Raw genomic sequence first — 27,201 nt, forward strand, 5'->3', positions numbered from 1 at the left:
ATTAGACTACGACAATGAATTTGGTGACAGCCTAGATATAGAGTCGCAGCCCTGATCGAGCAATTCCGGAAGGTCGTAAAATTTACTAGATATAATATTGCAGCATTTTGTGAGATTATGTTTAATGTTGATATAACCCCTACAGGAAGTGTATACTATAGCGTCCTATTTGCCATTGAGAAGCTGTGTGATATTAATTTTGGAAATAAACGATACTCCTGAGTGATCTTTGGTCATTACCCACAAGAAGCGGCTTTTAATAAACAATTTATGGAAGTACAGTACAACGTCCTCTCAAGGACCCAAATTTAATTCGTAAATTAATAAGTTATATCTTATTAAAAGTTCAACAAAATATTATATGGCATAGTTTCTGACTTAATCTGTGGTTCTTAATGAAAACCCGCATGGTGATGGATTAAAAAACCAATCTACAATTAGTATCGCTGAACATAAAATTACTAGCTAATACCTATAGCTTTTATTTTTTTATAACTATCTACCTATGATATAACTATTAGATAAATAGTAATTAGTCTAATATTAGTATTAATATTTTAGTAGATACGTATTATATTTTATATTATGCAAGAAGAACATTAATTTTCAATATAAAAACAAGTAATAATTAAATTTTAATATTTTTATACGTTAATTAGCATATAGCTAACGTTAGATAAGCTCCAAATTTAAAATATAAAAATGGTGAGGTATGTATATCAAACCTTACAAATTTAGATTTAAAAAAATATGTAGAAGACAATTTGTGGTTTTAAAATTATTTACTAATAATTTTCTTTTAAAAAAAAAGTTTTTTTTTTTTTTAATGTAAGCTTTGTGTTGAAAAAGTAAAGAGAGAACGTGTCCAAGAAATACAACAGAACATCGAGTCTAGAGTCTAATTGGCCTTTGTTGTTGGCACGCGCTATAGTTAGTTAGCGGTTCTTCACCTAATAGATCACGAAGGATAAAAAAGAAAGGGAGAAAAATGAGTCTAATTGAAAACACTCTGTTTGTATTAAGTGTATACCATGAACGAGGCTAACTCACCCTTTCTCATCAGTGTTACGCAGGGATACTCAATGTTAATATTGAAGAGTACTTACAGTTTTGTCGTATATAGGTAGGTAGTCTTTTTTATACGTACATTTTGTTGTAAGAAATAGAAATCACGACAATAAACTAAGTCATTAAAAAAAGGGTGAAAGACTTGAAATGGTCTAACGATGAGCTGATGTACTTTTCGTGTGCAGAAGTGACGGTCCATCAAGAGAAAACCCCCCATTACAGACCCATGTAAACAAACGTCATAAACGAACCTATCTAAAATCACAGCATTGTAAGTAAAGATAAAACAATAATAAGGAAAGAGTACAAACTATATACACTAATTTTTTTTTAGGATGGAATAAATTATGTTATCAAAAATAAAAATATGTTTATTATTTATCACATTGTATTTGGTACTTTAAGTTTAAAATGATAATTAGTTATTCAATATATAAGTAATAAAAGACTAACGTTGTAATATTTAAATACACTTATCTATATGATATAACTTTTAAGAAATTGTGAAATATTCTATAAAGATTAATTTTACAAAACGAATACAATTAAAATCATTTTAGTGCGTTAAGTAAACATAAGATTTTAATAAAACACCATTATAACCTTCCTAAACGTACATCGTGATCATAAATAGTATACATACTATAAGAAAATATATTTTCGCCAATTGTAATTATAAATAATCAGAGCTAACGTAAATACAAATTTTTTAAAGAAAACTTAAGTAACAATGTAATACGACCCGTAATAAGAACTATAAGTTCAATTCTTAGGAATTGTTATTCAAAAATTGAACGTTTTATTTTTTAAACAAAAAGAAACCCGAGAAAAAAAATGTACTAATCATAGTAAGTGTAGTTTACCCCCTGGTTTACCTATATGGGTAAATTTTACATGCTACCCCGCATGCTACTTATACGTTCTACAGCCACACAATATTTCCATTGCATTTATCTTTGAGATCTTGTCGATTGGCATTTCTTACCGGCAGTAGGTACTAGGTAGTTATTGTACGCATATAACAGGCGTATAGATGATACTACTACTTCTACTTCACAATGCAGTCATAGTGAATCCCATTGTTAAAAAAAATAAGTAAAAATAATTGTATCTTGTTAGTTGACTTATTATTATGGCCGCCATCGAATCCCATTTATGTAGTATATTAAATTCAGATTGGTTTTTAATATCCATACCGCATACCGCTATTGACTTTGTAATATATAATTCTCACGGCGGAACTACAACACTGCAGTGGACTGCCTGGTGATCAGGCGAAACCAGTTTAATAATAATTGTCCTTGGCCTCTCGTATCCCATGCGCGTATTATATACAGTACATAATATTATTTATAATATATACAATATACGTATACCTTTAGATGATAATATATATTATAGTATTATACATATTATGCATCTAAGAATGAAGTTATTTTGTATTCAATACGAGCAGCTTCGGTTCCACATGTATCGCGCGCACACGACCAGTACGATATTATATACACATTAATGAGGACATAATTTTTGGATAGAAAAATATTATAATAATACCGGTGGTAAACCGAAGGGGGTTTCCATAACTGCATGGGTGGTCCTATCAGATAAATTGTCATCAAACCCTCGGAATGTAGTTTACAAGAGGCTTCCTGCACTAATGATCTCGAAGATCCACTAATTCTCTGGGCCATATTCGTAGCAAATAGAGTGGTTCCTACGATCATATCCGTAAACTGTCAGCAAGTTTGATTTTATCTTTGTATATTATAGTTACGTGATTACGTGTTTAACGTAGAAATAAAGAAATCTTATCTTGATGAGGCAAAACATATATCAGTTGTTGAAACCGAAAATAATGGCCAATAAAAAAAAACATAATGTCATAATGGGTATTATTTTCCAAAAGAATAAACATATTAATTTAAACAGTAGGAATTAACTATTTAACAAAAGTTTTATTTATATTGCTACCTATGTTTGGATTTTGAAGAGTATAACATTTTACTTTTTAACCAATTGTTTAACACCCAGCTACTTGATTTATTTTTACATTTGAAATTCAATAAGATTTAAAGGCATAAAAAGATAATTGCTATACAGAAAATCAAATACCTACATAATAGGGGGCAAAAATGTTTGATAATTAGCGTTTAATGTTACTTAAAAACCAATAGGTATAAAGCATTTTATTTTAAAATATAAAAGCAAATTATTTTATATTCAAATATAATTCCGTATAATTCACTTTTTCGCGCATAAAAATAAAATAAATAATACTAAAATAGCAATACTCCTTCATCTAAATTGATTTTCCTAAGAAACAGTAAACAAAGAGTCAATGTAGCTACTGTAGTACATACTGTGATTAATAATAAAGCTTCAAACACTGCAATTATGGTTGAACACTAAAACTAAAGGTACTATGATGACCCTAAGGCTTAATGCTATTATAAAGATATATCTTTGCATGAAAGGTATATAATTTAATATAGTAATGACCAAGTATACCTACACACTGATCTTAGATTAGAAAATATGTTGGTAGGTCCTAGGTATATATTTATTTTAAAGGAAGATAGAGGTAAAATTTCAATTGCAAATGATATTCCTACCTAGACCCCCTTTATAATTGTATTTATAAATGTATAAAGAATACAACGGAATTGGGTAATAAGTAATAACATTTTATTAGATATAACCACAGGTACAACAATTAAAATAAATTGTAAGTAATAAGTACAGTAATTGTGTTTGGTACTGATTAATATACTAGTATAATAGGTACCTTGTATAGTGTATATTCTCCATTGTATCTGTATTTACAATTTAGAGAACTGAAAACTTATTTTCTTAGCAAATTGAATTTTATAAGGCTGTGTGCACACAATTTTAAGTTAAATAATTTATTTTTAAGAAAATATACAAGAAACATGACTGAAAAATTAACGTTAAATTTGATTGTGGTTGCAGGACACAGGTATAAAAAATATATATTATGGATAAACACCTTAATATGGTAGGTAACCAATATAACCAAGAAGGTATCTACCACAAACTAGTTTCTAAATTAGGGTACAAGTGTTAAGTGTATAGTATTTGTGTTGATAAGACTGATGGAGGTAGAAGGTAGAACAGATAGTTAAGTAAACCAAATTAAATTATTATATCTAATAGATCAATGAAATTGAGATTGACATAGTAAGTTTGTAATATTGTATCTATAAGCAGATGTAATCTAAAGATATGTATTGTACATGAATAATAAGCTAAAAGGAGTGGATTTTGGCAGTTGGGTGCATTTTGCTTAAAAATAAAAAGTTCTTACTTACCTATTAGAGTGCACATTACATAAATTTTATGATATTATGCACTTAATAGTATATGTAATAAGTAAGTTGTTAAGAGCAAATAAGTTATTTGATAGTAAATAGTCATTACTTAAGTAGATAAATTTAATTTAATTATTAAAAATTTAAAGAAGTGGATACCTATATGTATAGTATTTAGTATTTACATTACTTTTAAACCGTTAAACCTATTATAACCTCAATATTATTTTTATAAATAATAGAATGTGTAAGAAAAACTATAACATGAAGTTATAACTGATATCAAATTAAATATCTACAATATGATGTACCTACCCTCATACCTGCCTACCTAAAATGTATGCTTTTTTTCAATTACTTGCAATAAAACTTCAACATTTTGAAAAATATGAACACAAGGGCATGTGAATATTGATACACATATTTTATTTCACATCAGTGTGATCACCTTCTGAAAATAGTAGGTTATATTAGGGACAGTAGGGTATAGGGATTATTAGTTAAACATGATTAGGCATTCCACAATTAATCAGTAAACAAACTTTATATAATTAGGTGGGTAAATAATATGATTTGAATGAATTTATTTCTTAAGTCAAAAATTTCTAAGTAATATTATAAGTAGATATACCTACGTAGACCCAACTTCTAAGATTTCTTGGACTCCTAAGTTTCCAAGACTTCCACTTAACTTCCAAAACTTCTACATAGTTTTAAAATATTTCTACACTGACTTCCGGGTGTGAGTAACTCTTGGGTATCCACTATGTTACACAATACTATCTAATGAATCAATGTTCAAAAGTATATTACATATTGTAGTTATAGAAATATCTGTTGAGATAATTTTTAAGTAATATATACTTAACAATACCTAATTTGCCTTGCATAATGATGGTATGATTTTTTTCTATTAAAGTAGTAAGTAGGTTAATCTATTTCAACATTAATGACAGTAAAAGAACATATCTAGACACCACACAATGTTGTAACACGATATATCATCGTGTGTTTGTTGACAAACAACTAACAAGAATAGATACAAATTAAATGATATTTATAGTTATCTTTTTGAATGGTCAAAAGTAATAAACTAATTAATCAATCTAAACTGCCTAAGTACAAAATATACACAGAAATTTATTGTTATTGATAAGTCCTATAAGTACAAATCACAATTGAATATAAGTACCCCTCAATCGAGCTCTCAATATACCTAACCTGAATTTATTTAACTGGGTTTACCGAGAAGTTTAATAGGTACTTTAGAAGTAATTACCCATAAATAAAAATAAAACAAAAATATAATTTATTGGTAGATACTTATTCAAATGTCATTTAAAAAGAAAAATGCCTTAAATGTAAGTAACCTAATTACCTATGTACCTACAGACTACAGTCCACAATAAAATATTTTACAAAATGTATAAACTACTGGTTGGTTTAGTTGTTATCATGATTTATTATTGTTGAAAAAGATAAATTACCATATAGGTACCTATATTTACAAAATGTAATAAAAAACAAAAAAATTGTATGAGAACTAGGGAGGATAAGAGAGATGCATTGATTAAACATAGTAATTAGTAATAATCGGTAATAATTACAATACTCGTATGTACCTATAATCGAGTAGGTAATCAATAAAAGTTACGATTGAAATTATTCCGGATATTGTACATTTTAACCATCAGAGCATAGCTCGTTTGTAGGTATACATAATATCAACAATCTGTTTGTTTTGATTCTTTCTAGCCTGCCTTATCACTGACTGATAAAATACTTAGATAGTGTACTGGGTCAGACAATAAGTGCATAATTTATAATTAAACGTAAAAGGATAAATCATAACTTATAATGGACAATACCTAGTATAATAGTAAAAGTATACTATTAGGCAATCATTTTCAGTCTTTTAAATAAATAACTAGGTATGAATTTAGATTCAATACACTCAACAACTTATAATACAGGAATGTTTACAATTAAGACCCGTTCTTACAATCTCTGGTTAAGTGTCGGTTAAGACTAACCGGTAGAATTCTATCGGTTAACTCATGATAAATTCTTCCGGTTAGTGTTATCAGGCACTAACCGAGCATTGTAAGAATGGCCCTAACAATACATGATAGGGGACCAATTTTAATACAAAACACAACATTCATAGCAACATTTTCATATTTATTACTATTAATTAGGACGAGAAACAGAACAACAATATCAAGTATCTATGTTAAATGTTATATAAGTCATAAAGTATTAGTCAGTGACTTAAACTAGATAGTGGGTACATGTTGTCAATTTCTGTTTGTTTGGAACATAATTTCAATTTCATTGAAGCTGTAATGATTATAATCGATGATAGGTATGTACGTCTTGCTGCAGTTGGGTAAGTAGAGGTAGACAGGTGGGTGCCTATCTGGCTCAAGAGTCGACCAATTCGTATCTTTCGCTAACACCTATATATATATATATATAGATACCTTATTATCTACAGGTAGTATTATATTTTATTGGACCCATGCTTAGGTGGGTACCTGAATTTGTTGGTGGGTACATAATATTATAATAACGCATTCATACTAAGGTGAGAAATATTTATCGCACTCACTTTGACGGTCATCAGTGTTCGATAAATCTCGAGGTCCGCAGACGAAATAATACTATAAAAACCACAGACGAAGACCACAGATAGTGACGTAACACTTTTGGTACACGTCGCCGAGGAGCTGGCGATCAGGTACAAGAGAAATCGACGACACGACAGTCTATTTTTATCAGGTACCCATAAAACGTTAATATGGCCGTAATCCTTAACGCGACGGAACTAGCGAACAGTTTCAAAGACAGGAATATCGGGACGAATAATATATCGTACGGACACCGCGAATTAAATACAACGGTAATATAAGCGGTCACAACGGAAGCGATTGTCAGGCCACACCGATGCGGCGACAACGAACGACGGCACGACAGCGGGACGACGACATGACACGCGAGAACGAACGACACGGCTGAACGGCCGCGGTAAACAAACTGGCGGTCGGGCCGCCGTCACCAGTCACCACCACTTGGCACTCACCGACGCAGAGGCGCGCGCACGCCGTCGCCGCGATCGTAGTCCGCGTCACCGTCGTAACCGGCACCTGCAGCTGGCACAGCGGCCCATGCGTGCACAGCGGCGCGGTGTGTGGATGTCATGGAGGAGAAAAATTATTTCTAACCCTCCCCGCGCGCGCGGACAACTGCCCGTCCGCCGTGGAAACGATATCCCGTCGTCCCTCAGCCCGACAACGCTCGTTACCCCCGACACCGCTCCGCACCGCTCGACAAACCCTTTGTGTGCGGTTTATTTTTATTTCATTTTCTTTACGCACATCTTACGCGAATCGAAATCGTACTGCCGTCGAGTTCCTTATAGTCGACCCGTTTTCCAAATAATAATAGTATAATTTAATGTTTAAACGATACACACAATTTACAGGAATATAATTATGTTATATACCTATAGGGTATACAATATATCGGGTTATAGGCTTATATTCTATAGTATGTAATATATGTACAAAATATAGTGTGTAATAATATATAAACAGTGCCGTGGACAAACGGTGAATTGTACAATGTTTGTGTAGGGGTAGGTAGTTTATGAGTGGTGGATGGTTGGAGGGTGAACGCACTCGATAACTCCTATATAATAGAAACTCTTATGTACCTATATAGTATATATTTATAGGTATACACGTGCATACGGTACCTACCCCTCAACTCGTCTGACCCACTGGAACTCAATAACAATAATGATTTTATTACTTTATATTATATTGTTATAGGTATGTGAAATGTGAAATGTGTGTACTGTACTACTGTGTAGATGCACGATTTCAATACAGCATAATATCATTATTATGTTATGCCATTCGTCGACAGACCTAAAATATATGAAATTGCCATTTTGTCAACGTAGTCAGCATAGGGTAGGTACATAATATAATAATATAATCCAGATATATCAAGTCATATATTATCATAGGTAGTAGGTACCTATCAGCGGCGTACACAAAGGGGGGGGCAGACTCCCTCAATTGGCTTTTTTTTGTTTTTGCTTGCACGTTATATAGGATCCACTAAAATGTAATATTTTGTCATATTATGATCTATCGAGCTATTGAATTTTGACAATCTTGTCAATACCGATGAATCCATTATAATTTTATTTTCGTTTATTTGTAGCAAAGTAATGTTTGTTTGGTCGAGATGATTGATGACGACTATATGATTATATTTTATTATATAGCTTAATTTGTGTCGTTTATTTTTATCTCCCCCTCTCCCCTTAAGAAATTATGTCTACGCCACTGGACCAACACACGTAAAACAAGTAGGTGACGTTAGATAATATAATATAATAAAGGTATATCGGACTATCGGGGGTAATAATAATAATTGTACTTCTACAAGACAGCTGGATGGAGTACATTGATAAGGGCCAATAACGTATGTGCAATCGTCCCCGGGCAAATATAGATACGCTGCAGATATTATTACAATAAAATATACGTTATACGTGGAACTGCAGTGGTAGTCAGGTAAGTACTTGGGGCTTTGGCTGAGGAGGAGGAGTAACTTTTTTGAAAGCTGGACTTTATTTATAGTATGTTATATCGCGATCACCTAATATGATGATGATACTATTGATCCTCGGGAAACGAACGGTACGTTTCGTCGGACCAGCCTCGGTAATATATACACATACGCTCCGACGCTCTGTACACCACGGTCCTCAGCGGTAATTAATACGCACTCGCGGAAGACGACCAGGGAAACTTTTTAATTGAGATTCGACCGACACGACTGATGTGGGCAAAAAGGACTGTCAGACTCTGCGTTTTCTTATTACCGACCTCTGCAGACTGACCGACGACGATGGAAAATAATACCATGGATGTCCGGTTTTGAATTTATGTTTAAACCTCGGTGGCGGCGGTCCAAGCAATATCATATTATTAAAATAATAAGCCGGGTTTCGTCTGCATGTATATCGTGTAAAAATGTACATGCAATTGTAGGCACCTTTTAAACTTGTGGGCAACTGACATAATATTATCGCCATATAGTGTTATCTACATATTATTAGAATATTATAGAATAATAGACTAAACAAGAATACACGATATTAATAAGGCGCGTCGCTGAAATCTGACTTTATACCGCTTATGCTATTGGCGAGCGGGTATAACGGGTATACCTATAATAATATGACGTATCATGACATTTTCTGCTGATCGGTTTTAAAAGAAAACTGTGTCCAACGTTTCCATGTTGTCGTTAGCGAGTGCGTAAAATATTTTGCAGTGTGACGAAATTACGTGCAAACGAGTCTTGACGTCTGGTGACTTGTTCTATGTATAATATGACGTAGGTACCTACATTTACGGGCGTCGTCACTAATTCAGGTCCGATGAAACGCGTCACCTAGTTTCCCGAAGATAACGTGTCAAGAGCGGTGAGCCGATGCATTGAATGTACCTATATAATATTAATACCATTGATTATAATTACAACTATTATTTTTAATTAATGATAATTCGTACATCGCAGTCACCTATCTAACAGCATTGGATAATCAGGTGCTGTTTAATGATATCTTTTATCTGATGGGTAAAAACATAATAGAACATAAACAATATTTTATTTTTTATTTTGGAATGAATTTCCACAAATTTTATCAAATTGTTATCCATTTTACATAAAAAAAGTCTTAAAAATGTAAAATAAAAGTTACATTTTTTAATTATTCCTTGATGCATGAAATGAACTTTGTGTTTGGAAAGCAATGTTTTCTGACAATCAGAAAAAAATGCAATTATTCCATTCAAATCCATTCCCTAATGATAACTGTTAATAATATTTACTTGATTTAAAAAAGACATTACTGTCTAACATATATTTTAATACATTTTTAAAATTTGTTTATAAAACATAAATGTATCTATATTACGATGATTGATAGTATATAATTAACTTGACATTTTAATTTATTCTCATGAATGATTTTTCAGAATAAATAAAAAATGAATAATTGTATATTGACATTTTGTTTATTAGAAGTTCTTTATAAATATTATTATAGTTTACAGTTATAACAAGAGACAATAATTTATTATAATTTTATTCCTTATTATATTTAAATTTTAAAATAACAAAATATTATCTAACCTACTCCAAAAACACCGTAAATTATACGAAAATAATGTCTAAATGTTTATACTACGAACTATATAATCTTAATAATTCGATTTTAATGTAAATATTATTATAAACAGTTTTAGACATATTTTTTAATTTAAATATTAATCAAAGTTATCGACAGTCCATATTAGAATAGCATAATGCCAACCAATCTTAAATCTACACGTGAAATTGAACTCTCAAATGTAAATAACTTTTACTTATTTCCCAAAAAAAGGTAAAAATTATGTCATAAACTTTTCGTAAAGTGCTATGTTTTCACGGTTGCTACGTATAGGTATGTATATAAATGAATATAATAATATGCAAAATGAATTAAACCAGCTCGGACCTTGGTTTTCATAAACTTTGATAGAATTTAATAACATGTCGGATCTATACATCCGAAGTTATCTTTAATGAAAATTATAATCAACCTTAGGTATACTTATAAAAATTACCTAATAAGTTATTCTATAATATTTAAAAAAAATGACATGGTAGTGAATAATGAATGAATTCAAATACTAATCACTATTATATGATATAAAAGTTTTCATAAGAATTGTAAAATATTTTAAAAAATATTAAAGAACAAGTTCTTTTCGATGCATACCAATATCTTCATACCTATTGTAGGAATCAATAAATTATAAATTGTAGAGTTAGCCTGTTAAGCATATTATATAGTTGAGACTTAATCACTCCAAGAATGTAATCATGTAAATATAACGTTTACTTCATGTAAATTACACGAAATATCGCATGTATAATACAATTAATACCAAAACATAAATAAGCATTGGCTAGTTTCAAAGAACTATCTCATTGATTTGTATATATTTTAGGGTGAATTGTCTTTCTTACAAATATCATTATATTAATAAATATATGTATATGTATATGTATATGTATAATGTAATATAAATTTCCTACCTTATGATGGGCTATGACGTCTTATATACAACTATGATATAAGATGTAGTAAATTATTATTCGAAAAACTACTGTTTTCATATAGATTTATTGTTTTTCGAACAACATATTATTTATATATTATAGGTATGAACTTACTAAAACTTAATTATTATATTATGATTAATGAAATGCATGGTTAAAAATTAAAAAAAATTGCATTATATACGCTAATATATTATTATAAATAAATAACCATTTATAGTATTCATCAACATTGTGGGAAACTTAACAAACGTCTAAATATGAAATATCAAACAAGAGTAAAATATGATTAACGTATTATATTGATTTGATGATTAAGTTAATTTTATAAAAAAAATTATATTATTAAATGATTCATCATTTAAATTAAGATTTGTGATGGATTTAAGACTTAACATCTGAAAATGTCTTTTTCTATAAACTACAAACATCAACGAGATTAATCTAGAGAACTAATCAAAAAGCGAACCCAAACGTATTATTAATTGAATAAGAAATTGACTAAAGTTATGATATTCGACTTATATTAATAAAACAGTTAAATCTACTTAAGTTAAATTTAAAATTAAACAAAGAGTGATAATTATTTCTAAAAGTTTGTCTTTTAATAATTTATTAGATAGATAATAATATCATACGTTTTCATATACAAATGAACTATTATGTATTATGATTTATGATACATAATTTAAATTTGGATTGGTTTTATAATATGCGTACCGATAACCATGCATCATACATTACACTTATACAAACACCTAAATACGATATTTTATTTATTTTCCTGTCTGTGTTTTTCTTCTTTAAATATTATAACCGTCCAAAATTATAACAACAATTCCTTTATTTTTAAAATGCAATTAATTTGTACAATTCTAAAATATTAAAATCTCTGTATATATTTATGCTTTAAATATTATAAACTATACAATGTACATTAACCCATAATATTACAAATACCTGTTATACAAAATTTATTTTCAAATAAATTGGATTCATATTTATTAAAAATAATACCTATATTTTGTATACATATACGGCGCTTAATACTAAATTTAAATAGTTTGTAATTGTATCAATCATAAACCTAATAAAAATATAGTTTTGGAACAGTAAACCAAAATTGGCTTACCCGGTAAACATGATTTCATGTTTTGTTTTGATTAGTTATAACTATTATTAACTGAGATATTTTTTACTTTAAAATTTTTAAAATTATCTCATTATGCATTATAGATAACAAGAAATTATATTATAAAATATAATATTATAGTAAAGTCACACTCATCAAATGTGTAACTATTACAGGAACTACTATCTATGGGCAGATTGAAATTTCTGTCGAACAAAATGTTCATGTAATTACTATAGTAAATGAATGTAAATATTTATAACATACACGCTATGGAGGAAAGTAAAGATAAAATAATTTCAAATTAAAATCAGTGTTTAGAAAAAATACCCTTCATGAACGTACGTTTACCAGTTCAAGTTCATAATAATAATATCGTAAACATTATATTATGTAGTGAACGTCATCACTATCGTTTCATATTTTTAATGAATTTAAACGATTTTTTAAGACGTAAATTTTTATTTAATATTTTAAAAAGTTTAATAAGTTTTAATAGTGTTTAATATTGTTTAATAACATTTGTCTTTTATAATATTCCTTTTCATATGTATTTGAATACAAATGAAAAAAATAAAATACATGAAATTCAAGTGGGCACGGTTAGGTTAGGTATCTAAACAATATTAAAAAATAAAATTTAAAATTTAAATGAACAACCAACTTAAAATTACATCATCCATTTTTTTATACAAAATAACGAACCTGACCAATTTTCTCTTTTAACCTACACTAAACGTGAATGAATTCAATTTGTTAATAAACGTTCCGAACATTGATTAAAACATTCAACAATGTTAAATATTTCACAAAGTTTATATAAAATATGTTTTATTTATTATTGTAGGTAGACATAGCAAATCTTACTTAGAATAGCTCACATAGAAGGAAATGATGAACTAGGAAATAGGCTAAAAGGTTTTTCGGGTTCTTATAGTCATGATGCGTAGGTGTCCGATACAATCGTCGAAATTATGAGTGTCTGTCTATATGATGTCAGCACAGCAATGTACCTACTATTATATTTTTTATTTACGACATATTTACTTACATAAATAACAAAATCTTCATTTCGTCAAAGGGTATGAGTTGAAATCTAACATTTGATCAATGATATAGCAAAAATTAATTATTTCATAGTTTCATACAGTTATTATTATTATTAATTTGTTTTAGAATAACAAATGTATGGTTATATTATTTAATGAACAGATAAATTATATATAGCATGCACACCAAATATACCAACAAGAAATTCAGATTGAAAAAAATGATGACAATTTTATTCACAGAAATTAATATAATATAGTCCTACAAATACGAGTTGATTATAAAGACAAAAAACAGATTACGTTATCCAGCAGTATTGGTTCACCATGTGAAATAATGATTAATTATGTTGACTACTGTAGTTTCAAAGTTGATCAATTTGTTGTTAAGGTTTGTTCATTGATGACAATTATTTAGATAAAATAGGTAGTCGTTCATCTGCTCTATAATTACGTCTTACATATATATTAGATATCATGTAAAGTATACCTCGTCATTGAGTAAGTCACTATATATTTCAATATATATATATATATTAAAGTTAAATTCCTAGATTTGAATTCAATTCACCTAACAATAATAAATAATTTTGATAGGAGACAGTTTCTCAACGTATAAGAATATTGTATTATATATTATTTACATGATATTGTTAATTTGTATGTATATTACTATTATTACGGTAGTTGAAACTAATTTTTGTCAATACGTTTTGAGAAATAATACTATAGTATGTACAGGAACATTTTTTATTATTATTGGCTGCTATTAACTTATAAGTTATAAGTCAATCACGGGTAAAACCTAACCATGATAGACCGATAGTGTGAATATTTTTGTGGTATAAATTACTTGAAATTAATATTAATATTTTGAAATACACTGCAGGAACAAAAAGTTTTAAGTCTCTACGAACAATATTTTTTAAATAAAAATAAAATAACAGAAATTGTTTGTTGAAAAATCGTTGCACATTGTTATCGTAAATATTATTATAGTCATAACAAATATATTAAAGTAAACTTTTATTTTAATGTTCATTAAAAAAAAAAAAAAAAATGGAGAACAAACTTATGAGTAATTTTATATTTAATTCTTAAGCATTAGATATTTAAATTTAAAAAAATATGAATTTTAAATTTAAAAATAATTTACATATTTTGGTAATTTTGATAAATTAAGTAAAAAGTTAAATCACTGGTAAAAATAAAAATTGTAATTTAGTATTTTCATTGTTTTATGAGGATACATCAGATATTTGTATTAAACTGTCAAGTTTTATTACATTCAAACAGAAATATTATATCATACAATGAAATGAAAAAACTTCAAATTTTTGTAAAAAACGTAAAAAGATTTAAGATATTTGAAATTTATACACTGCCTATAGAATGTTAATTTAAATAGGTATTTATTATATAATTAAAATCCCTACAGGCTGCTATTATTATCCAATTTTAAGTTATGAAAAAAAAATCGATTGTGTTGAAATCTTCTTTTGGGTAATAATATTCACGTTTTCTTTAAGTTTTCTTTTTTTTTTCATAATTATTTTTACTACTAGAATTTTACAAGAATTTTTTATTTTTGATCCCCCACCTCGATATCTGATTCGATACCAGGAACCACTCTCAAAGTTGAAGTTTGAAGTATTTTTAACGCTCCAAACGGTTGTAATGAACAAAAAAATACACATATTTTAATAAAATCAATACATTCATTGCTTTGCTCAGAATTTAAATTAAGTTCAATCATAACGACTCACGAAAAATATTTAAAATATAAAAATACCTACTGATAGTTTTAAAAGTGGAAAAATCAGTATTTATAGGATACCTCTTTAAATATTTGAAATCGAACATCAGGCCAATTCAGGCTTTTCAATCAATCGTGCCAAGGTTAGTAACCAAAGCCCCCTGGTACGTTTTAAACTCTACCTTACATAATGACTTAAAAATATTAACTACCACCGCACTAGCCAAAACAATATGTATATGTCGTAGGCATATAGTCAAATCAGGCATTTTATTAAATGCCTAGGCATATAGTCAAAGAATTTAATGTTTATGCAATTTCACTATCCGCCTAGACATTTAGTAAAATGCCTAGTCATTTAATTAAGTGACTAGGCATTTGACTAAATGCCTATTTCATGCCAGGCAAATAATAAAAGAACATTTTGTATTATTTTAAAAATTTAAATATATTTTCTATCAGTTATTTATTGCTATTTTATACATAAAAAAAGCTGTGTATTATTTATTAATATGAAAAACACGTATAGATACTCGTATATGAAATAATATGTTTAATTTTGTGTCATTATGTCAACTATTACTATTGTTTTAAAAATGAAATAATAAAAAATAAATATATTCAGGTAATAACTAATTAGGTGTGATAGACATAAATGATGGTACGAGTATATTGTATAGCATATATGTATAGTCAGTAAAGTCTATAGTACGAGTAGTGAGTACTATATATTCTTATTAAATAAAAATAAAAGTTCCATTGGTTTTTACCTTGGAAAATTAACGTTGGTACTAGGTTGTATGAGAACCTTATCTATAGATATTGAGTACTGTGGGACAAATTATAATCTTATCGATTATAACGATAAAAATATGACGTTACGGAAAAAGATACAGAACATGCGATTGAATTGTACAATAATTTAGTTTAGTACGTCTATTACGTTTACGTAAATCGTATGTAGTGTGATCGCGATTGCATGTAATATTGTAACATAGGTATACCTATTGACATTTTTTGTATATTTAAAATTTTGATTGTTTTTATTTGTATTTTAAAATATAATATAATGTCACACAGTGTATTGTTTTATGAAAAATTAAAATCAATTTACGACAACCAAGATAAAAAAAAGGCATGGAGTCAGGAAGACTACGACAAAGCACTAAATGAAATCAATGATGCGAAATTGAATCCAGGTAAAACTAAAACTCAAAACCAATATTATTTATGTCGTAAATATGATCTGATTGAAGTAGGAAATGTTAAACATATTATTTTAAAACCAAAAACTAAAACCGAAAATATTATTTATGTTGTACCATATGAAAACTATTTTGAAAAAATCGAAGAAAGTCATAAAGCGACTGGTCATGGTGGAAGGGATAAAGTTGAGCAGAGTTTAAAAAATAAATACAATATTCCTCGAATAGCAATCCAAATATTTATAAATTTGTGTACAACTTGTAACAAAAAAAAATCAAAACCTTGTAAAGGCGTCGTTATAAAACCAATATTATCGGCAGATTTTAATTCAAGAGGGCAAATTGACCTTATTGATTTCCAATCAACACCCGATGGAAATTTTAAATGGGTTATGAACTATCAGGATCACGCAACCAAATATTTATATCTTCGACCACTTACTTCAAAACGAGCCACCGAAGTTGCACACGAACTTTTAAAAATTTTTTTGGAACAAGGAGCACCTCAAATACTTCAATCTGATAATGGGCGAGAATTTACAGCGAAAATAATTGAAGAATTAGCAGAATTGTGGCCTGAGTGTAAAATAGTACACGGGCGGCCGCGGCACCCTCAGAGTCAGGGATCTGTAGAAAGATCAAATCAAGATGTTGAAAACATGTTACGAGCTTGGGTCGTAGACAATAAAAGTACCAAGTGGTCAATCGGAGTTTATTTTGTACAATGGCAAAAAAACATTTCACATCATCGAATTTTAGGTCGTTCGCCATATCGAGCCTTGTTTGGCACTGAACCGAAGGTAGGTCTTAGTTCTACAAACTTACCTGCCGAAATTATTCAAAAATTATCAAGTGAAGAAGATTTTGAAAATATTTTACAATATTGTGACATAAATAATATCTGCAGTGTTTGTGAAAAATCAGGTAGTGAACTCCAATGTACTATATGTAAAAGAAATATTCATTATGATAATTGCAGCTATTCTATAAATAATAGTAACGATATTGAAAATATTTGTCTGCTATGTAATAATGAAAAACAGATAAAAGTTAACCGCATTGAATCTTACAAACGACAAACTATAGCAGCTAAAAAAATGGCAGAAAATAGTGAAAAACTATTTAAAGAACTAGAGGTTGGTGATCAAATAGTATTAAGTGTTCCAAAAGTAGACCGAGGACCTCTCGATAGTCAAAATATAAATGGGTTAGTGATAGACATTCGGAACGGCGTTTACCAAATTGGCACAGAAGTTGGTATAATAAAAAATTGGTGTTCAAGAGAAGAACTTCAACTAGTGTCAAATAATGGTTTAGAAGACAGCAAAATACAAAAAGACAAATACGTGTCCATACGTGAAGCAGTAGCAAACTTATCAATTTTCAACGGTCAAGGTTTTGTTAAATGTCAATGTCAATCAGGAAAGCGGCAATGTCAAACCAATAGGTGCTTGTGTTTTAAGAAAAATCTTAAATGTTCCAGCAAATGCCACCAAATTACAACATGTGACAACAAGTAATAGGTAACAAAAACTTGTAATTATAATATAACTTTTTATTTATTTTTTATTATTTCATTTTTAAAACAATAGTAATAGTTGACATAATGACACAAAATTAAACATATTATTTCATATACGAGTATCTATACGTGTTTTTCATATTAATAAATAATACACAGCTTTTTTTATGTATAAAATAGCAATAAATAACTGATAGAAAATATATTTAAATTTTTAAAATAATACAAAATGTTCTTTTATTATTTGCCTGGCATGAAATAGGCATTTAGTCAAATGCCTAGTCACTTAATTAAATGACTAGGCATTTTACTAAATGTCTAGGCGGATAGTGAAATTGCATAAACATTAAATTCTTTGACTATATGCCTAGGCATTTAATAAAATGCCTGATTTGACTATATGCCTACGACATATATACGTTTCCACCAAAATTTAAGCACTCATAACAATACTTTAATATCACACATGTCCTGCCTCACCCTCCCAAAAAACCCACCATGGTGCACGCGGACTAAAGCGAAAATGGTGTAGAGACCTATTAAATTAGTAAAGGAGGTGTTATCATTGGGTTTCTTCCTCATCACGCCATCCATGCTACTTTATTCTGTTTTTATTTTATTTGCTTATTGTAATTATTGTGTACAGATTGTAAATTGTCTTTCTTAATAAAAAAAAAAATTTGAAATTCGATTGGATCGCTAAAAAAGTAAACGGTTTTCAATTAAGTTGCAACCGATTCTTCTGGACATACAAGTCAGTACAATATTTACGTATATTATAATATGCCCAGTATATGATGTTGTTCACCGATATTCCTATCTGCTATTAATAAAACAAGTTCGTACTTTTCAAAAAATAATCTCTAGATGTATTCCAATATGTACTTCTTGGTATAAAGAATTTGTATTTCTTTTTCATTCTATCGACTCAAAAAGACTTTGATTCTATGTAATCTTACGGTCTCCACATACTTATTCTGTTCACTCGATTGGAACGCGTACTACTCTCGGATGATAAGACGTGTATGGAATACGTTGGGGAGTCAAACAATGTCAAGAACTATGTTTGCATATTACGTAGATAACTGCATTATAATATTATATATATTTTGTCTATTTTCAGCTAAACAAATGTCACATTCAGAGTTGTAATGCATGGACATTATATTATTATAATACAACTTTAAATAAGTACTAGACTTAAAATGTTCTACTATTACTATTAATAGTGAGTCGCCATTTTTAATTCGTCCTACAGACTTTAGTGAATATCATGCAGGCATCACACAAAGGAAAAATAAATTAGTTGATATACTCATAGAAAACTATAAATATGTTTTTGTTACATAAGTTGACGTTTGAAATATTACTTGAGAAACAGCTGCATTTTTTAACAGTGTTGTTAAAGTGTAATCCATTTGTACTTCACCATATTATGAATATATAATTAAATAGTCATGCACATAATGTTTAATTTAATTTAAATATTTGAAGATTCATTTTTAATAAACTATACATTTTTTTCTTATAATGTAATTCAAATTCACTTATAAGATTTTAGTTTATACCATTATAGATGCCTTGTAAATCACTGTTATACAAATTGTCTGCATTCCATATTTCTATTTTATAATATAATAGTTAGAAACTTGAGTGAAAAGAACGTACCAGTCATTTTCAATAGTTTCTGCTTAAACTATATAGTATATGTTTGTAAGTAGTCAAGTTTATCTTGAAAAATAATCTATTAGCCAATACTTGTAATAAATTTAACTCTCAGAATTTAAAGTATACGTTATACGAATCGCAAGAGGCTCCCAAATCAAACCAAAAAAATATTACAGTACTTTATACAAATAATCTTTTGAGGGAGTATTAAAAAACTATAACGATGAGTATTATTTATTATACTTATGACGAATAAAAGTAATCTATAATTCAAATCGAAACATAGTATTGATATAGTTTATCTGATAGATATAATCGATAATTAATTAATTAATTTAGTGTAGTATTTATAAAAAACTATTAATTGAATTTATTATAGGATAATTTTAGTGTCTAACATTTATAAAACAATATTGTTATGAGATAAATGAATATAGTTTATTTTATGATGATTAATAATTTAATATGTGTTGACTGATAAAAGAAAAACAAAATTACTCATCAACCGTATCGTACTCATTTGACAGTATAATATAATATATTTATTTATTTCAAAGTAATAAGTATAATTTTGTGTGTCTAATTATTTTTAAATGTTAAATGATGTTTGATTAGTCATTAATAATAATTTTATTCTAATATGTCATTTTTATACTTTGACATTTATTTAATCATTTTTTATATACATAAATGTAACAAAAACAAATTATAGAACAAAAAAGTTGATTTTAATATTTTTGTCATGATTATTATATATTTATACAATTATATATACTTATATAGTATGTACCATAAGTATTGTATAATGTTTGAAATTTCATGTAATGCTAAATTAAATATAAAAATTATAATGTTTTTTTTTTTTCGTATGGTATCGAGGACCGGAGAAGGAACTATGTTGCCAATACTTCTCCTCCGGCCCCAAAATTATAATGTTTATAACAAATAATAATAATTAAGCACTAGTATTTAGAATAATAAATTAGTAAGCTTAAGACTTAAATGTGTTATAATATTATTGATGAAATGATAATAAGTCATATCTACCTATTGATATGAGTTCATAAACAAAAAAGTAATTAAATATTAAAATAATGCATCATCACAATTGGTGTGGAATATAGGTATTGAATAATGTATACAAATACACCTAACCGTATATTTAATGTTATATATCATAATGTATATTAAATTATGTAAATTATATTGTTGATTAACTGCATATACGATATACCTATCTAATTAATTTAAACTTAAATACAATATTTTATATATTTGTTTGTATTGAGTGAAAAAATAATTTAAAACTGAATGATATTCATTTTTCAATTATGGGATACAGTACATTAATATCGTTACTTAATTTATTTATTCATTTTTTTAGTTTTTCTGGATTGATTTTAAATATTATGGACCCCTGTTTTAATTAAAATTATGTTTGATCGGAATATTATGTAAATAATATAGACATAATGTGATATGTTTAATTATAAACACGTCTAATAAATACTCATCAATGTTATCAAATTTAAGTGTCAAATCTATTATGATGACGTATACTTAAAAACCTAATGTGTTTTTATCTTGACGTTTGCGCTATGCTAATACCTTTCTCTGTTATTTTAATGCTAACTATGCGTGATATAAACAACAATCGGTAGCTTAGTGAAAGGTACTTACTGCGAACTCCCTATCCAATACCAATGTTACGGTAAGTAAACATTCATTATGCGGGCCAAACCCTTTTAGGGCTGTTGCGATACTGATATACCAAGTTCTAAAACCCTGATGCAGAAATAAGGGACCAACACTTCATACGTTTTACAACTTTAAAAATTAAATAACCACAAATTAGCGACCGATTATTACGACTACCACTGACACGTGTTAACTCGATTAAAATGAATCAGTATTGTAGTAATGCCAAATTATTTAAATACGATTCAAGTGAGGATGGGTTAGTGGAGATATATTTTTTAGAAGTCTTATAATACATAGGTAATAAAAAATCAGAAGGAGTTGACTCATTGGTTAGAAATATTAAACAGATTATCAGTAAACATAATGTCGTATTATACTCGTCTACTCAAATATGACTATATATAGTATTCAAATGGTACATAATAATACACTCTGACTCTATAGATTTCATGAAATGTCGCACAATTATCACTTCTGTTGTGTGCACTTTCGCCCCTCAAGTTTGTCTAACAATTCGTAGTGTCGGGTAAAAATGGTCGTCGATTGAATTCAATGTTTGGAAGCGGAAATTTTTGTGGGTCCTTCAAAAGAATCATTTTGATTCGCTTGGACAATTCTATTCGAAAAACCTAAAAGCCATACGTTTTAAGAATTTCTAAAGAGACGTCTTGTAACATTTCTGTTTTTTTTTTAAGCATATATTATATAGGTTTCGTCACTACCCCTTATGCACATATACGTACATACTACATAGGTACTATAAAGTAACACCCCATTTTTATTTATATAGAATTATTCGTTGTGCTAAGTTTAGCAGAAAACAAGGTTAAAAATCTGTATTATATTCTATATATTTTTTTTTTAACGCTAATTAAATAATTAATTAATATTAGATAAATAAGTAGGTAGATACTAATGAAAAACGATTCTGAGCAAAGTTAGATTTCATTAAATATAGTCAATATTTTATTAAAAATTGGGGATTGGTAAATTTATTTATCAAAACTTTTATATTTTAGGATTTTATTAAAAATGACTGAGAAATACGAAAAATGATCCTTTAAAAACCGCCCTGCACTCGCATTCTATTTCTAACCAAAATAATCACTACTCTAGATATTTTGACTGTTTTCAACCATGAAAAAAATAAATATTATTGCAGAAGTAAAACAATATTCATTCACCCGTTATGGCTTTAAATTTAATTTGAAATATTTAAAATATAGCCCATTATACATCTGATATGTCTATATATTTTATATTGTTTGTTTATAAATTATAAATTAATATATTTTGGATAGGAATATGCATGAACGCTGCACCTTCAGGTAGAAAATTTAATGAATCTGATTTTTTTTCGGGCCTTTGTAAATTAAATTAAATTAAATTTTAATTTATTGTAGGATAGCCAAATAAAAGTTGGTATTCTTGTGGGACTATATTTTAAAAATTCGGTAAGTTATCGGGGCCATCAAAATGTAATAAACATGTTCAAGTAAAATTAAATAAAAAAAAACAATGCAAATCAATGAAAACCTCATAAAATTTATTTTATTGTCTGTGGGCCGGATAAAGTTCGCAAACGGTCCAAATATAGCCTGTGGCCCACTATTTGATGATATTTGGCTATAGGTTACACTCTTTCGTTTTAGATTCTGAACCAAACTGATTTATTGCAAAAAGTTGATTGCAGTATTTTTATATTTCAATAATGTGCTTTATATTATTTTAGTTAATATGATTGCATTTTTTTTAAAAATAATATTCTTTTTCTTTACCGAGCAAAATAATTTCTTTTTGGAGAAATATTAACAAGACGTGCTATTTTTAAAAACCAGGCTCCATGGAGCCAAGTTCATGGACGTTTATACTTTTTCGAATATGAAGATTTTTCTTAATATTGCTTTCAAATGCTGGTGAGCTTAGGACATTATGGTCATCGTAACACAGTTATTGACTAAAATGTTGTGTTTCAAAAATTGTTTATTTTTTAAAAATCTTTTTGAGAATTTAAAGCTTTGATACTAACCAATTGTAATTGTCTTAAACAAATTAGTTATTAAACATGCTTTTACATTAACCGTTACGTATCATGTTTTTTTTATTTTTCATAGGAAACATAACTATATTATTTGTAGCATTTTTAATATTTTTTTTACAAGTATCGTTTAGACCAACGTTTCTTAACCTTTTTAACGTCACGGCCTCCAAAACAGGTAAAAAATAATATCAGCCACCTCACGATCCTCTCTCCCTTTATAATGAAAACCAATTAATTAAAGTTTTTTATTTGTTTTACCAGTTACAAAATATATGTATTATATCATTAATCAGAAATCATTTGCCACTTCTTATCTATGCAAAAACGGCTTCTCTTCTTGGTGGCATTTAATTTAAATAAAAGGCTGTTTTTCTACATCAGCGTTTAATTATTTCTAACCAATGCGACCTTCAGACTACACCGCTGGTTTAGGCGATATATTACTTTGTAATTAGACATATCGTACCTATTAGACACTATATATGTACCTACTAACTACAATTTTAGCAATTACATAGATTTTAAATGTTTGATTTAATATAAAATATAAATTGATTATACAAAATATTATTGCTTAAAATGTTTAAATAGTATATTTTTATAAAACCATATAGATAACGCGTACCTGATATTATATTTTCTAATAAATAATATGTACCTACCTATTTAATATTTACACTAGCCATGACTTATTCAGATAATTAAAAACACAGGTGGGTATGTGTGTAAAGATAAAATTATGACTCTTTTTATTTTGCTAATAGATTATAGACTTAGCTTAATATACAAACAATAAGTTTCGTCATACTTATCTCTTGTTTTCCTAAAACGTATATTTTTCGTAAAAGTATATTAACACGTTTTCTTTTTATTTGATAAGCATAATATTATGTATGTTATTATTTTGAATAAATGCACTATATAATACTTGATACTGGTCACTGAAATTAAACAACAGGAATTTAGTATTTTATTATTTGTTTCAGATTTTAACCAAATATAATGTTTTGAGCTTATATATGTATTTGTATGTATGTATGTATGTATGTATGTATGTATGTATGTATGTATGTATGTATGTATATATCAAATTTTATAACATTCAAAAGGAACTGCTGAAATTGTTTTTTCAGTACAATGTCCTATCATTACATTTGGCCTACGGGACTACCTGACCGCTATTAATTTTCGTTTTCTCGTTTTATACAGACTCCTATAACGATGGGCCTAAAGACAAACACGATGTCATTAGACATGCTTATACATGAAGGGATATTTTCCCCCACAACGAACACCCAATTTGTTATACATTTTTATGTAAAAGGTAACAATAATGCTCATTGCTCGCTCGTACACTATTGTTCTTGATGTGGACAATAATAAAATACCATGGTAATATATATTATGTATACATGTGCGTGTATATATTATGTGAGTGTAAGTATCCAAATAAAAATAAACGATTACCCTACATTATAATTGCTGTAATTATCACAATTGTAATATTTCTGTATACCTATATACGACTATACGAGTATGTATATTTTTTGTAGCTAATTGCTATTTCAAAGAAGTTCAACCTTTATAAAGTATACATTTTAACTTGACTACCTACGAATTATAAATGTATCGAGGCAGATAGGTACTTATAATTAAGTATAAAACTTTAGAGTTTTATTAGTTATTTGTTTTCATTTATAGACCGTTTTAATTTAAATTAAAATGTTGATGTATACAATCAAAGTCTCAAAATTCGTTGTTAAAGTTTTGGCTCTAATTCTAATAAAGACCGCATTAAATATTCTTACTTTACGTAACTTATTATTTTTCTAATGTATAATATCTAACATAAATTTGATTATTTTATGTATAATATGAGTTACTATTTAACAGAAGGTATTTTATTAATCATAAGCCTGTTTTTCAAAATACATTTTTTTAAATTTAATTCAAATGCACATGGCATTGTTTATAGTAATAGTAAATAATCATATTGAAAGTTAAAATTATAAAATATGCACACCTCACCAATAATTCGTGTTGAACTGTTAAAGTAGTTTTGTTATTGTTGTATAAGCCTTAGATATAGAGGTATTATGAATGTACATTACGATAGCTATTAGCTAACTAGGTTACTATGTATATATATTATTTTCAATATAGAGGCGTATATAATATATATTATACATTGATTTTGAATATTTACCTTATTTATTCGGTTAATCAGCAACAAAATAGATAACAATTTACTCGTGGCGTTACAATATCGTTTCTCTCCCTTCACAAAAAAAAAAAAAAAAAACGTAATGATCTCCACCAACGGTAATGTTGTCAAAGTGTAAATGAATTAATATTCACGAAACGTCTAAAACACACCCCAACCGCGTCATATAGTTGTTGGTCGGGTTGGACGAACGCACGTTTAAACTTTTCTAACATACGGTAAAAATGAAATTTTTTTGGGGGATTCACTGCAGTGACAACGAAAATATTATCTTCTGGGCATCAATAATGCACGTCAACCGGGAGTAGGTGGGGGGGGAGTCGTTTGTTTATTCGATCGTGTACGAAATAGGATTTGAACGGAGTGCAGACAGCCAAGTCAGGCACGTTCGAAATATATTGTTGTTGGCCCGACGATTTTATTATAAATCCCACGGCACGCGAACGGTACGTAGTCGACGGGCGCACGGATCAAGCCGGACTGACGACGACCGACCGGCTAGTGTAACTACGACGCAGTCGGATCACGCGGTTCCGTACAGCGCCGGCGCCGGAACTTGGACACCGCACACGCCATAATATTATATTATTGTTATACAGCGTGGTCCGGGTTTCACGAAACGTCCAAGAACACGAACTATTTATACAGTTAATACTATTTAAAATTCTTAGTATTCTTACGAAATATTATCGTTGCAATAATAATAATACGATGATATAGTCTAAATCAAAATGAGCTGCAGTTTAAAATATCGTGTTCGTATGTTATTATTATTATTAATATTAGTATCATAAAAAAATAATATGCTCGTCGTGCATAATATTATTGTAGTACCTATCTATTGCTATTTGGCATCCATTACTCATTTATACACATACCTATATCACTAAATTGTAAAATTAAATTTCAAATAAAATCGTAAATCATATTAGTATTATTGGTAGTGTTACGGAGTAACGAGGTATATAAGTATACATCATTGTAATCTTGAACTGGGGCGTATACAAGGAGAGTGTGCAAAGGGGTTAAAAATTGATTCAAGTTAAACTTACTGTGATGTTTACCTATACATACTATGGTAATACAAAAATTAATCACTGTTGTACCGACCGATGAAAAAAAAAAGAAAAAATTTTAATCAGAGATTCTGCTTTCCTTATTTCTAAGGATATTTTAAAATATATATCTTATACTTGAAGGCTCTGGTACCTGCACACTATGCTCACAAACCCTCGATTTCAACCACCAGAACCTAAGGGTAACCTAACTAGGGGAAACCCTTTGCATCTTGAAATATATATAATAAAAATATTAC

At 28.5% G+C, this 27,201-nt stretch overlaps 2 protein-coding genes across 3 annotated transcripts in view; one reads left to right on the forward strand and one right to left on the reverse strand.

Moving 5' to 3' along the window:
- Window positions 1-26,366, reverse strand: part of LOC107163959 (uncharacterized) — a 155,777-nt gene extending 129,411 nt beyond the window's left edge. The window contains exon 1 of one of the 2 annotated variants that reach the window (XM_089219429.1): window positions 25,869-26,366. The gene's annotated coding sequence lies outside the window, so the exon portion shown is untranslated. Of the gene's footprint in view, window positions 1-7,008; window positions 7,440-25,868 lie in introns of those variants that run through there. The other variant, XM_089219428.1, reaches the window with a different exon arrangement.
- Window positions 17,123-18,250, forward strand: LOC149058047 (KRAB domain-containing protein 2-like). Its single transcript, XM_089218291.1, has 2 exons — window positions 17,123-17,530; window positions 17,774-18,250. The coding sequence occupies exons 1-2, from the start codon at window positions 17,123-17,125 to the stop codon at window positions 18,248-18,250; spliced, it is 885 nt and encodes a 294-aa protein (XP_089074417.1).
- Window positions 26,367-27,201: the final 835 nt, after the last annotated feature.

This window comes from Diuraphis noxia, unplaced genomic scaffold, assembly GCF_037042655.1.
Source record: "Diuraphis noxia isolate RWA-SAM2 unplaced genomic scaffold, SU_Dnox_SAM2 contig0002, whole genome shotgun sequence".
NCBI classification, from domain to species: domain Eukaryota; kingdom Metazoa; phylum Arthropoda; class Insecta; order Hemiptera; family Aphididae; genus Diuraphis; species Diuraphis noxia.

Coding starts and splice junctions, on each gene's coding strand:
- LOC149058047 (XM_089218291.1), top strand. CDS start 17,123: ATGAACTATCAGGATCACGCAACCAAATATTTATATCTTCGACCACTT. Junction 17,531..17,773: donor TGTTTGGCACTGAACCGAAG/GTAGGTCTTAGT, acceptor AATGAAAAACAG/ATAAAAGTTAACCGCATTGA.